This window comes from Leguminivora glycinivorella, chromosome Z, assembly GCF_023078275.1.
Source record: "Leguminivora glycinivorella isolate SPB_JAAS2020 chromosome Z, LegGlyc_1.1, whole genome shotgun sequence".
Lineage (NCBI taxonomy): Eukaryota > Metazoa > Arthropoda > Insecta > Lepidoptera > Tortricidae > Leguminivora > Leguminivora glycinivorella.
This window is the reverse complement of record NC_062998.1, coordinates 53301125-53315406: the sequence shown is the minus strand read 5'-3', so window position 1 is coordinate 53315406 and position 14282 is coordinate 53301125. Positions and strand designations below refer to the sequence as shown.

General features: G+C 36.0%; 1 protein-coding gene across 4 annotated transcripts; it reads left to right on the top strand.

The window, feature by feature from the left end:
• Positions 1 to 334: 334 nt before the first annotated feature.
• LOC125241571 (uncharacterized protein CG1161-like) lies at positions 335 to 11667 on the top strand. 4 transcript variants are annotated; one of them, XM_048150119.1, is made up of 6 exons: positions 335 to 429; positions 620 to 627; positions 2619 to 2737; positions 6714 to 6825; positions 9440 to 9559; positions 11276 to 11667. In XM_048150119.1, the coding sequence occupies exons 3-6, from the start codon at positions 2670 to 2672 to the stop codon at positions 11315 to 11317; spliced, it is 342 nt and encodes a 113-aa protein (XP_048006076.1). In that variant the 5' UTR covers positions 335 to 429; positions 620 to 627; positions 2619 to 2669; the 3' UTR covers positions 11318 to 11667. The 4 variants fall into 4 exon arrangements, with proteins under 4 accessions (XP_048006076.1, XP_048006075.1, XP_048006074.1 ...); XM_048150118.1 differs by adding an exon at positions 2428 to 2527 and having other exon boundaries at positions 337 to 627; XM_048150117.1 differs by having other exon boundaries at positions 338 to 627.
• The last annotated feature ends 2615 nt before the right edge of the window (positions 11668 to 14282 follow it).

Genomic DNA, 14282 nt, shown 5'->3' with positions numbered 1-14282 from the left:
ATATCTTTAAATTATTTCTTGCTGTTCATTCATCACAAACAGTTTAGCTCTTTAATGTTTTACATAATTTTCATATTATCAATTAAGAACAAACTGAAGAGTTTTCTTCTCAATCTGAGCATTAAAGTTAGAAGTTTTGTGTCTTAAAACATTAAACCAGAATAAGTGCTAAATTGGATGGATAATGTTTAATATTTAAAGACAATTATGCTTATCAAAGCGATTATAATCACTGAGTTTTATTTTCTTATTTGTAAAACCTCAGCAGTAAATTAATAAAATCTGAACGCCGCTGTATACTGCTGCCCTGTCACTGTCATTTTGACAGTTGTATTGTACCTGTTGGCTGCCGTTGGCTGAGCTGCCGTGTTGTGTGCGATATTGCATAAAAATGTAATCGAAAAACTAGCCCTGAAACCTCGTGAACATGTAAAGATTTATCAATTCCTTTAGTTTTGGCTTATGAATAAAAACAGTATATAGTTGTATGGCCGAACTCAACTTGTGCTACCTATTTAGAAGAAAGAACTGTTGTTGCTTGAAGTTTACAACTTTATTTTAATTTTTTAATGGTTCAAAATGATAACAAATACATTGTTTCTTTGGTCTCTCTTTTTAGGAACGTTGGTAAGTACATTATTTTGATAATATTACATTTTAATAACATTCCACCACAAGTAAATATTGAACTCCAAGAAGGCATTCTTCTTTATTTATTTAATTAGATCGTAACTTATTGTACTGCTTAATTCACCTACAACATAATTCAAAATTGATGACATTCTATATATTACACGAATTTGTAATACCTCTATCATTATATAATTTAATTTTATGACTGACATACATACATACATGTTTTTGACATATTTTAGTACCTAATTAATTAACTATCGTCAATTTTGAATCATGGCTTAGATATTGGTAGCTTTATAAGTATTATTCTTATTAGTATGTAATATTCAACACAATGTACATTGTTATGAATAAATAAATGAAAATGAAAAGAAATGAAATTTAAGATATTCTATATTTTTCTTTACTTTGCTGAAATTAATTTTATTTGCAATATGTAATTCTATATAATAATAAGGTCTTTTCCATTAAGTAACCATAAGTATAGGTAGCCATTGGTTTAGGTATTTTGAAACCTGGGTGTTTAGACAACAGATACCTAGTTTTAAGTTTAAGTTTGTTAAGGATATGCTATTCTTAAACAATTAGGTATTCTGAGATTTAGGTACTTTGACACCATTTCCATTTTAAAATCTAGAAAATGTTGGTAAAGGGCAGAAATTAAGTTAATGTGCAAATTGCAATGAAACCAATGCCCTTTAACAATCTAGTACTAGTCTAAGACATAAAAAGTATATTTCTCCCTATGTTTAAAATGAGACTGTTCAATATCACACTGAATTATGTAAATACTAATAATAAACATAAACTTTAATTTATTAATCTATGTTTTCCTTATATTAATTTTCCTTTAGCTATTACTGCTATATTGTTCTAATATATCAAAGTATGTATGTATTTATCAAAGTATTTATATATACTTAAAAAGGTAATTAGAATTATGGCTGGGGTGCCCTGGTACACACCTGCCCCCAGCCTATTTCAAACTTTAAAAATCATGACTTTTCCGAGTCATACTTTCCTAACTCCTGAAATAGTAATAATCTCCTCCCTAAGTGCGTTTTCACATTATTCAATCAAATATCGAATGTAGGACCGATATCCCATACATTACAGGCGCCATCTTGGATTTTTACCATTGAAATCCTTCCGATGTCCAATATCGGATCGGATAATGTGAAAGCCACAGACTTAAAAAGTCTGAACAATATGTGTGGTACATTGGTCCTAGAATGTATAATCGTTTGCCCAATAATCTAAAATCAACGGAATTAACCTATAATATATTTTATAAATAAGCTCAAAGTATATTTTTATTAAATATTTTATTCAATAGACGAATTTATGAATCAAAGTAATAGGCGAGACGACTAAAAAAAACTAATTAGTCTGTCAGTTAGATTATCAAAGAATTTTAGACACGTATTTTTTTTTCTCGTAAACGAAAAATGACGACGGTACAGTGCATTGAAGTTTCTCGTGACGTCACGCCTAGGTACAATAATTTTTACTTAGAAGTGATGTCACAAGCCTCCACTCCAGAACTTTGTTTCTCTATATCTTTCTATTTTTTTCATTAATTAGAAAAAGCGAAAAACATGTGTTCAGTATTTTTGGACGATCTGATTAAACAGAATGCTATTTTTTATGTAGTCGTCATCCCTATTGTATGTAAGTGTTATCGAATTATTATATAGTAATAATAAAAAAAAGCCATTTTTTCATCTTTTTTTTTTACATGTCTTGTGTTCTTGTCTGTTCTTCTTCTGATGAACCCCTCATTGGGTGAAGGCCTCCTCCATCTCTTTCCAGGTGTCCCTAGCGTCATCCACTGTTTCCCTGCTGCCTGGGTTACATCGTCAGCTCATCGATTATATAGTAATAGGCAAATGTAATTGTAATTTTTGTAAATATCATTTTATTGACATGTAACTTTTGTTATGAATACTCGTAAATGAATTGAATTAAACTTATTCCTCCAGGGTCAAGTGTACGAAGACAAGCGATGCAGATGCGTGTGTCCCAGCCCCGCTATGGTGTTCAACAGCACAGCCAGTCCGCAGCGCAAGCTGTATATAGCAGATGTTCCGCCGAACAAATGGTATGTAGGTTTAGGTTTAGAGATTCTATATTTACTTATAAGAACTATCTAAGCTACCATACACACTCATAAAACGCATGTCTTGCGGGGCGCAACGGACGTCTCCGCCACGCCGTGTGTATTCAGGCGGCGTGGCGGAGACGTCCGTTGCGCGTCGCGAGACACGCGATAAGGGTCCCCCCACATCTAGCGTCTCGCGAGCGTCGCGTCGGGCCAACTGTATGGGCAAAGCCTGACGCCGCGTCGACGACGTCTTTTTCCATACAGTTGGCCCAACGCGACGCTCGCGAGACGCTAGATGTGGGGGGACCCTAAGTGGGTACGCTGCCTAAAATAATCAGTAATTGTAACAAAATATCAAAGACGGGTAGACGACATCATCAAAATCGCTGGCCCTTCGTGGATACAAGTGGCCCAAGACAGAGAGAGATGAAACCGTTTGGAGGAGGCCTATGCCCAAACTGGGGTTCTTGCAACAGAACCGAATCATTAAAGAAAAGAAACTGTAACACTAGATTGTTATTATTTATTTAATAAAAGGCTTTTTTTTTTATGACAAAATCTCAAACCCGATTATTGAAAAGTCGAATAAACTGTTAATCAAATAAAATAAAATAGCAAATATCTTGCAAGAAATGTCTTCGCAGGTGAAGGCCTGCTCCAGGGTTTTCCACTCATCTCTATCTTGGACAATTTGTATCCAATTTTGACCAAAGATATATTTTATTTCGTCATCCCGTCTAGTAAGAGGTTTAATCAATCAATCAATCAAAATATTCTTTATTCAAATAGGCTTACAATAAGCACTTTTAAATTGTCAACAGTGTACAATATTCATCTTATTCTAAATATCAGAGCAATTTATTGGTGCAATAAACAATATTGTTTTAAAACTACATTGATTTAATAAAATGATATCAATCTAAATTGTATAAAAAAATACTAGTATAAAAACTTCTAGAATAAATTCTAAATGTCAAAAAAATTGTGTAAAAATACATTGAATTATCAATATCATCATTAATAAGCTATATAATTAATGGTTTTCAGCAATACTTGTATCCCACAGTGTTTCATCATTCATGTAGTCTTGTGTGCTATAGTAGGCTTTAGAGATCAGTATACGCTTTACATAATGTTTAAATCGATTAAAAGACAGTTCAGTGATGGCATTAGGAAGTTTGTTATAAAATCTTACACAATTACCCATGAATGATTTTTTAATTTTATGGAGCCGAGTGAAGGGCACTGCAAGCTTATGCTTATTTCTAGTGTTTATATTATGTACATCACAGTTTTTCTTAAATTTACAAATGTTTTTATGTACATACATAATATTCTCATAAATATATTGACAATGCACTGTCATTATATTAATGTCCTTAAACTTATCTCTAAGTGAGTCTCTATGGTTCATTTTGTATATTGCTCGAATAGCCCTCTTCTGCAGAACAAATATGGTATTTATCTCTGAAGCACTGCCCCATAGTAAAATACCATATGACATAATGCTGTGAAAGTAACTAAAATAAACTAATCGAGCTGTTTCCACGTCTGTTAACTGACGGATCTTGCTCACTGCAAATGCTGCAGAGCTCAGTCTATTCGAGAGGGTAGCAATATGGGGACCCCACTGAAGTTTAGAATCTAAAGTTATGCCAAGAAAAACTGTACTATCTACCAGTTCCAATTCCTCATCCTTCACAACGACACTTGCTTGTTCATTTTTAGCATTACTCGTTACAAACTTAATACATTTAGTCTTTTTCTCATTTAACAATAAGTTATTAACACTAAACCAATTAACTACTTCGGAAATAGCATTGTTTACATTTTCACAAGTTTGTTGCTGACGTTTGACTTTGAAAATAAGGGAAGTATCATCTGCAAACAATACTATATCATGGTGGGTCTTTACAAGATATGGCAGGTCATTAATGTAGATAAGGAACAGGAAAGGCCCCAATATTGATCCCTGCGGTACACCCATAGAGACTAGTGACCCCGGTGAGCGCTGTCCATTCACGTCGACCCTTTGTATTCTATCGTGTAAGTAAGATTTGACTAAATTCAGTGCCGATCCTCGCACTCCATAGTAGTGCAATTTCCTGATCAGTGTTTCATGACAGACGCAATCGAAAGCCTTAGATAAATCACAGAAGATACCCAAGGCATCCTGTGACTCCTCCCAGGCATCGAAAATCTGTTTGATTAGCTCAACACCAGCATCGGTTGTTGAGCGACCCCGTGTAAAACCAAATTGTTTATTGTGCATTAGATTATTGATGTTAAAATGTTGCAATAGCTGAAATAACACTAATTTTTCAAAAATTTTGCTGAATGTCGGTAACACTGATATCGGTCTAAAATTAGTGGGGTCGGATGTGCTACCAGATTTAAATAATGGAATGACTTTACTGTGTTTCATAAGATCAGGAAACTCACCACAATCAACACTGTTATTAAAGATAACTACCAAGTCAGGCGCTACAATTTCTATTAAAGATTTAACACCATGGACAGAGACTCCCCAGAGGTCACAAGTTTTTTTAACATTAATTGATTGAAATGCCTTAATTATATCTGAGGTACTAACATGTTCAAATACAAGGTCTCTACTACATTCTGTGACATTATCTTCTAACAATGTAACGGCAGACAGTGTTTACAGTGACCAAAAAGACTAAAAACCTAACCACAAAATTAAAATTTTGAAAAAAATAACCCGATACAGTGGACCAATATTCATAAAACATGGCTAAGAACACTCCCGACTAACTCAGCTTTCAGACAAAAAAAAACTAAATCTAAATCGGTTCATCCGTTCGGGAGCTACGATGCCACAGACAGACAGACATACACGTCAAACTTATAACATCCCATCGTTTTTGCGTCGGGGGTTAAAAATTAAGAAGTAGCAACATTGTAGTATCTTTATGAAATTAATTATGTGTGAGAAAACGGGACGACAGTACGATGTTGCCACCTTTTACAAGCTTTTATTCAACTTGCCTTGTTAGTACAGTCAAGTTTAAAAATATGAGTGTACACATCTTACTCAAAAATATGCCCTATAGCATTTTAGTCCGGTGTAATAAGAGCGTAGTACCATATTTATGAGACGATTATTTCGATACGTATTTTTGCACTTGACTGTACGTTATATAGTTGGGGTCAAAAAGTAGAATCTAAATTTGACCCACTTTCCGGTTTCCGATTGAGCTGAAATTTTGCACACATATGTAAATCACATGACAATGCAATATCATGGTATCATGGAGCTGATCTGATGATGGAGCAGAAAGTTGGTCATGTCATAGGAACTCTGTTATGAAACGTCGTAACCCCATCGAGTAAGGGGTTTTTAGAAGTCTCGGAGAGCAGTAGATGACTGTTGAAAGAAAGGTACAGTCGGCGATAAAAGCTTGTGCCAAAAATGAATTTTTCGCAAAAAAACTAATTAATTTCTACTCTTTTTGGTCAGACTGGCTTTGTGTTTTCCTAGTGGCCCTTTCCATGACGATTTTTGGTCGAGCGCTGGTCCGTGGCTGGTCCGGCCCGGTATTCGTGAAAAAACGGTTACGGTTATTTATTTACAAGTGAAATTTTATGAATTTATCTGCTATTATAATGACCAATAATAGGCGAGACGACTAAAAAAAACTAATTACACCGTCAGTTAGAATATCAAAGAATTGTATACACGTATTTTTTCTTTTTTCTCGTAACGAAAAATGACGACGGTACAGTGCGTTGAAGTTTCGCGTGACGTCACGCCTAGGTACAATTTTTACTTAGAAGTGACGTCACAAGCCCCCACTCCGGAACTTTGATGCTCTATGTCTTTGTATTTTTTCATTAATTAGAAAAAGCGAAAAATATGTGTTCAGTATTTTTGAGCGATCTAACCGACTGACTAAACAGAATGCCTTTTTTTTATGTAGTCGTCATTTTGGTGAATGTATTTGGTTTACAGCAACTGCATAGAAGTGGTGCTGCCGCGTCTCGGCGACTTCAAAGGCCGAGAGGCCGAGTATTGCCCGCGGTGCGAGTGCAAGTACGAGACGAGGAACACAACCGTCATTAAAGTAAGTCCACCCATCTTAGTAGCAAAGAGGATCGAGTATTATAGAGAGTTACTGCATAGACTGCCCTATGCAGTAACTGCCACAGTGCATAGACTGCCATCTCTCGACACAGGCTTAAAACTTTTGAACCTCCGTTTTGGCAATTTGCTTATACAACGTGTTTCCGGTATCACTAAAATCTCAGACACCCCAACAGATTTTACTTTTTTAAACTCATCTAGAGTATTCATCTTTTAATCTGATGGTTACTTTTTTTTTTAAATTGAATTTTTAGATTTCTGTACAGCTCTACTTGACTTTTAGCTCTACACTCAATAAAATAATTGCTAACTACCATCATAAACCATAAAACTATTTATTTGTGTACGTTACTGCAACGACATAAGGTTTACCAATAGACAGCTAAGATGTCATTGTAAAACACTTTAAAGCTTTGTCACAGTAAACTTCAAATTGGAGCAAATTTAAACCCAATATTCAGAATGACAAGGTTGTAATTAGGTACGAGTTCAATTTGTTATGACTTATGATAAACATTAAGATTAAACTGACAAACAACGTCAAACTCGTAGTGGAAAAAATAATCGCCCAAGTAACCAGCCAGTATTAATACCCCTAAATACTGAAAAAGGTAAACAACCTCTAGCAATGCGATATACACAATGTTGTATTACGAGTACAATAGAATAGGCACGAAAAAATAAATAATCATACTAATTTAAATAAAAACATTACCCCCATCAAGATATATATAGCTCAATCGATTCTACTCTCGATTCTGAACAAACGGTTTTCAGGTTTTTAGTGTTAAGTGAAACATGGTGTATTGTTAGCTTGATATGTGTTAAAATGTCAAATATTAATATTAGCGCCATCATAGCCGAGCGCTCCCCAAAGGTGTAACGCCATCTAGGCCACCGTATCTTTTTCTCTAGGGCTTTGAGGTACGTTTTTTTCTTTGGCTTTATCCGTCTATACGGAGTTACATATGTCTTTAGTTAGTAGGTGTATAGTATATTTTGCATGCTATCAAAACCAGCCATAAAGTTGGGACACAAAAATAACACTTATTATGTTAACCCTTTTTAAAAACAAATAAAGATTATGAATTAAAGGCCGGACACTTTTGGTGTTTCTGGTGTCCATGGGCAGCAGTGATCGCTTATCATTAGGCGACTTGTCTGCACGTTTGCCTCCCATCGCATATAAAAAAAGTAGACTGGAGAAGACTAAAAGAAATGCGAGTGTTGGCGCCACCTGGAGGTCTATATCAAAGACTGCCTGAAAAATAAGAAAAAATAATGATTTAACCATAGATTAAATATGTATAAGAAGATCTACATACACTACACCACACATAGGTGGCGCCATCAATAGGGAACTTAACTGTTCTGAAAATAAAATATTTTTTCTACTCCCGTACTGTTATTCGTGAATTACAAGGTCGTGCATAGAACTTTAAAACCCTACATAAAAGATGTCAGGACAAGTCTATCTAGTCTATACCCTGAAAACATTTAGTAGCAGTAGCACGATATAGCTGTTACAGTTCAGTAAATACATTGCTACCAACTTAACAAACCAATTCGCAGAGTCGAGACTCCTTCGTTTTCTGCTGCGTTCATTGGCGACGCGTCGAATCGCATTCAAATGTATGAGAACTCGATTCAACTCGGCTCGATTCGTCTTAGTGGCCAGGCTTCAAAGAACCATACCATAGACAGTTTTATTTTCATGTTTGCACTCAAACTGCATATTCAAAATGGTAGGCGGTCCACTAGATAACTAAGATGACTGAAAGTAGGTATTTGTTGATTTTTAATTTTCATTCAAAATAAGTGCTTGGTCGTAGAAAAAGTATTGTATGCAACGGTGTTTAACTGAGTCAAAAAATGCTCGTGGCGTCTTTATTAACAATTTTCGGCTTCGCCTCAAATTGTTACCCACGCCACTCACCTTTTTTGACCTCTTTTAACCACCAGTTGCATAAAATACTATTATACCATGCCCGAAATAAAGCATCAGATAATTATAAGAAAAAAATGGACAGAAGTTATTTTAAAATCTATTTTCTATTTAATGTAGAGCAGCACTAAGAAAGGATTTTCAACATTCATGACCTGTCCTAAGGGGGTGAAAGGGGGGTCCAAAGTTTGTATGGGAAGGCAAGATTAGTAAGATGTAGATCCGCAAGCTATTTTATTCGAAATTTTGAAAGAGACACGTGTCGTACGCGGGCGAAGCCGCGGAAAAGCTATTTATAAGATTTCATACTCCAAAATCAAACCCTATTAAATTGGCCGTATACCGCGGTGCGGTACACTGAGAGAAATTTGCATTGTGAATTTAACAAGTTCGACTTGTTGCGGTTTATCCGTTTGAATCAGCCAAACGTATGTTTAAAACAATATGTGTCAGGTTGTTTTTATAAAATCGACTTGTTGATTCAAATATATTGCCGATTCAAATGACAAGTAGCTTGTTGTTTGAACCAAAGAGCACGTAGGCGCTATTTTAACCAAAAAACTTGTTGAACGAACATGAAAACTGGTTGTATTTTCTCTCAGTGTATATTAATAAAATGAAAATTAACCCTACTTTAATATACTTCCAGGTGGTGGTAATAACTGTGGTGTGGCTAACCGCCCTGTTGCTTGTATACGCCGGTTTTCTCACCTGTTTGCAACCACTCATGCGCAGAAAACGGACTTACAAGGACCATTCAACTGAAGAGGTAAGTGCTGTCACACGGACAATTTTTTTTTCTGGTTTGTACTGCCATCAGTCGGTAACACAGACCAACCCCTATAGACATCCATTACAAGACGACTCGCGGTCACCAGCCTTACTAGTATTTGCAGTGATATAAGCGCGGGCGCTCGCCGTGCCCGATCAGTAGCGACCAAGTAACCAACCCAAAAGCAGCGCGTGTTTTTCGCAATAAAAAAATTGAAAAAGGGTATTTTGATGCCTTAAAGATGTCCACCTGTAGTGTGAAATGGTGTGGAAAGGTAACAAGAAGCTCAAATTTAAAAACAGACGGCATTACATTCCACAAATAAGTCATATTTATAATTTATTCAGAGCCGGCATAGGTCAACTTACACTGGCTACTTACGCGACAGTAGATGGACAGTCATACTTCTGTCCCTTTTCATCTGGCGCGACTGCCCGCCGTCCTTGAAACGACCAATCGCAGCGCGCTAAACACATTCTCCTCCCGCTCCTCGCGCCCCAAGCACTGGTGGTTTGTACCGCGCACAAAATTTACAATATTGGTACTCTATGTGGTCGGTAACGTAACATAAGTATGAAAACAAACGCCGACGCGGCGTCAGGCTTTGCCACAGTTGGCCCGACCCGACGCTAGATGTGTGTGTGTGGGGGGGGGGTCTAAGCGCGTTCCTACGCACAGTCTGAGCTCGTGTAGGCGAACGTGTACCATGCTTGTATGAGTGAGATCCTCTTTTCAGACAGTCCCCTACTTTTGTCTTATATAAGTATAAAAAAAACTATTTTAAACGTCGCTTACGTATTATTTCCATACTATGTTTTCTAGTAGTATTTAGTCTAAATCGTTATTATGAACAATTGGATAAATTTTAATGGTCCCAGGAAGAAATGTGTACCTTATTAAAAATAATCAAAGACATGTGTAATTTTTCAACAAAAACGAAATATACGTATACCAAGAAAACGAAGAAAATTTGGTTAAGTAATGTTATTTATATATTAAACAATACAGTTTTTATAGTATTTCAATGCAACTGGCGTTTAAAAGTGGCCAAAAAAGGCGAGTGGCGTGGGTAACAATTTGAGGCGAAGCCCAAAACCCTACCTAAATATACTACCTATTTTTAACCCCCAACGCAAAAACGACGGGGTGTTATAAGTTTGACGTGTCTATCTGTCTGTGTGTGTGTCTGTCTGTGTGTCTGTCTGTGGCATCGTAGCTCCCGAACGCATGAACCGATTTAGATTTAGCTTTTTTTTGTTTGAAAGCTGAGTTAGTCGGGCGTGTTCTAAGCTATGTTTCATGAAAATCGATCCATTGTGTCGCGGGTTTTAACAAAAATTTTATTTTGTGGTTAGGTTAGTACAATGTAATAGTGTTTGATTATTGTCAAATGCGTGTAACGAAACGCAAGTACAGGCTATTATGAATGTTCCAATACTCTTTCATGTAGTGTCAATAAACGGTCAGTGACACTGAGTGCATTTGTTTTAGTACAGACGATTATGTTATTCATGTTTGGAATGAACTGAGGAACTTCTAGAACATCGATAGAGAGGCAGCCATTGCTTTGCGAGACTGACTGTGATCACAGTCAGCTGATATAAATGTAAACACTTTTTAATTTATAATAATACACGAAGTGCCCCTAAACTACTGTTTTATTCATAAACATTACATGGCGCACCTACATAATTATACCGTACTATGTTTCAGGTCCGTCAGCATCTTTTGCAAAGTTACGACGACGAAGACTGAACAACAAATGCTTTAATTCAGGACTAGCTATACAAATACTCCACTTAAAATACGAGGGCCCGATATCACTTGAATTGAACCGGTCATTACTAGAGAGCGGATTTCTGGTAGCAATTTAAATATTAATATGGATGGATATGACTCGCATAAATTATTATTTTTCTACACACAAAAAATGAATCGAATCAAAAGTAAAACCCTTTCTGAGTGCTTTTGTGAATGTTGGACAAAAATTATGATGAAAATAAATTTAAAAAATAAATAATATTGTCTTCGGTTACCGCGATAGTTACTCGCTAAGGAGAAGCGATATATACCCAGAATGTTGCGAGAGGCCATTGAGATCAAGAAATATCCAAACTTTAATAGAGAGGATGGCTTTACTTTACCACCGGCTTGGGATCCAGTAGTACATCTGATAATGGAACAAGCACGACGAAGGCTGTGAGGCATTTGTGTTGTATGGTGTTGGACATTTGCAGTTTGTTTCTTTGTCAATTTTGTGTAGATTAATTGGTTAATTATTTTTTTTAACAGAGTAATGGTAAAATTTTTTGAATATTGTATAACTAGCTTTATTAATAGTGTGTGAACCTGCCTTAAAAATCTATATTATTTGTGGTCATGGTTCGTTAATATTTCTTGTAAGTGGGTAGCTTTTGCACATTTTAATTTTTCCTCAGTCACCCGTTGACCACGAACGCTGTAAAGAGTTCGAAACGTCGGGATGTATTTTAAATTCATTATACGCGATTTAATCCGTTTCCATAGTTTTATTTCATTTAAAAAATAAGTTCTTCTTTAATATTACTTGTGCTCATTGCACAGTAAAAACTTCGATCCAGATCCTTTTTCAGTGTGTAATTTGTTTACTCGCACTTTCGCTTTATTTTCGCGTTAGTTTAAAGTATTCCTAATTATATAGCAAAGGGCAACATAATAAGCTGTTCTGCTAAGTTTCAATATCGGGCCTTCGTATTAAAAATGGAGTAAGTTGAATTAGGGTAATTTCGAATGACAGAAATGCTTCGAACGGGGAATCTTGATATTATAGAAATAATTGTGCACTGAGAGAAATTTGCATTGTGAATTTAACAAGTTCGACTTGTTGCGGTTTATCCGTTTGAATCAGCCAAACGTATGTTTAAAACAATATGTGTCAGGTTGTTTTTATAAAATCGACTTGTTGATTCAAATATATTGCCGATTCAAATGACCAGTAGCTTGTTGTTTGAACCAAAGAGCACGTAGGCGCTATTTTAACCAAAAAACTTGTTGAACGAACATAAAACTGGTTGTATTTTCTCTCAGTGTGATTTTTATGCTTCGAAATTACCCTAATGCACCTTATACCACAATTGTTACTTAACATAATATAATATTATGAAAGAAACTTAGGTACGTTATATAATTGATATTGTTATACATATGTGGTATTACATATTGTAACAGCATTAAACAAATAAAAACGATACCCTCAATTCCGGTGGGTGCGAGTCAAAATCGACTAAAAAAATATTTTTTTGAAGTATGATTTTTTTACTGACGAGAAAATTTGAAGATAAACAACGAACAATACATATTATAGGTAATCTCAGTAGTTGTAGATTACATACCTAGGCCAGTAAAGTAAGAAATGTCTTGGATCTGATTAAAATTCTCTGATCGGCTTGACCCCTTGGCGCTGCGTAAAGATGTGGCCTCGCTCTGCATTTTCTATCGCATGTATAACGGGGAGTGCTCCGAGGAATTGTTCGGATTAATCCCTGCCGCTTCTTCCCGCCATCGCCCTACATTTCATCCTAGACTGCATCGGCACTTTTCATCAGGTGAGATTGTGGTCAAATGGTTTACCTGTTCCTCATAAAAAAAAAATAAAAAAAACCTCCATTTAGATGGCTGGCAGTCCTCAACTCTGCGTTTCTCCAGAAACTTCCTGCCCCGCACAGCTAAACTGTGGAATGAATTGTCGCCTGCGGTATTTCCGGACTGATACGACCTACAAATCTTCAAGAAAAGAGCGTACACCCATCTTAAAGGCCGGCAACGCACCTCCAACACCTCTGGTGTTTCTGGTGTCCATGGGCGGCAGTGATCGCTTACCATCAGGCGACCTGCCTGCCCGTTTGCCTCCTATCCCATAAAAAAAATGTCGGCCGAGGTCAACAAACGTGATCAGACCCTTTCTTATTTTACTGGCCAAGGTGTGTGTGTACTATTTTTCATTTAGCGCAGCGGCCTGAAATATGATGCTTTCCGGCCGGTGGGCAGAAAAATAAATATTTTTTTTTTATTTGGAAGTGCTTGGCTTCTTTTGTTGTTTTTTTGTACTTTGTAATATTTTATTAATTTGAAGTTAGTTATAAACATAGAACTCCTTAATTTATGCTATTTAAATCCCTTATGCATAAACGTTTACTAAAGTTATCAAGTCTAAGTTCGTTTGTCCCTTTCTATCACACCAATACGTCGGAAAGGGAGAAACGAACTTTAACGGCTTGATGACTTTAGTGTACGTTTATGAATATGGGGGTTAATCTATTAATCATTACTTAGACTACGTAGATTATGTAACTAGAGTCGGGCCAAGATAACTTGGCAGTTATTTTGATAGCCCCGCTTCTGGAAGGGTTAAGTAAACACCGTAATGAGGAGGCACACTGACATCGCCTATGCAAGTGTCTAGGCATGTCACTGTCATTCAATATTAGACAGAGAAAGAAAACATATAATCTTCTCGCTCTCACTTATGGACTAATAGGGTGGCGCCATCTGTCATAACCTTTAAATGTGCCTCCTCATTTCATCGAAATTTGACATCTAAAATTATCTGTCAAATTATCTTGGGCTCATTATACATGATAATTATATTTATGTACTCATATATGTATTGTAATTTAAAGTATGTTTGTATACATTCAGTACTACATTTATTTTATACATTATGCACATTTAAAAAATATCG

Bases quoted from the DNA above. Each gene is read 5' to 3' on its own strand.
- LOC125241571 (XM_048150117.1), top strand. From the start codon at position 580: ATGATAACAAATACATTGTTTCTTTGGTCTCTCTTTTTAGGAACGTTG. The intron at 2,738-6,713 runs GTATGTAGGTTT...TTTGGTTTACAG, and splicing joins GATGTTCCGCCGAACAAATG to CAACTGCATAGAAGTGGTGC. The intron at 9,560-11,275 runs GTAAGTGCTGTC...ACTATGTTTCAG, and splicing joins AGGACCATTCAACTGAAGAG to GTCCGTCAGCATCTTTTGCA.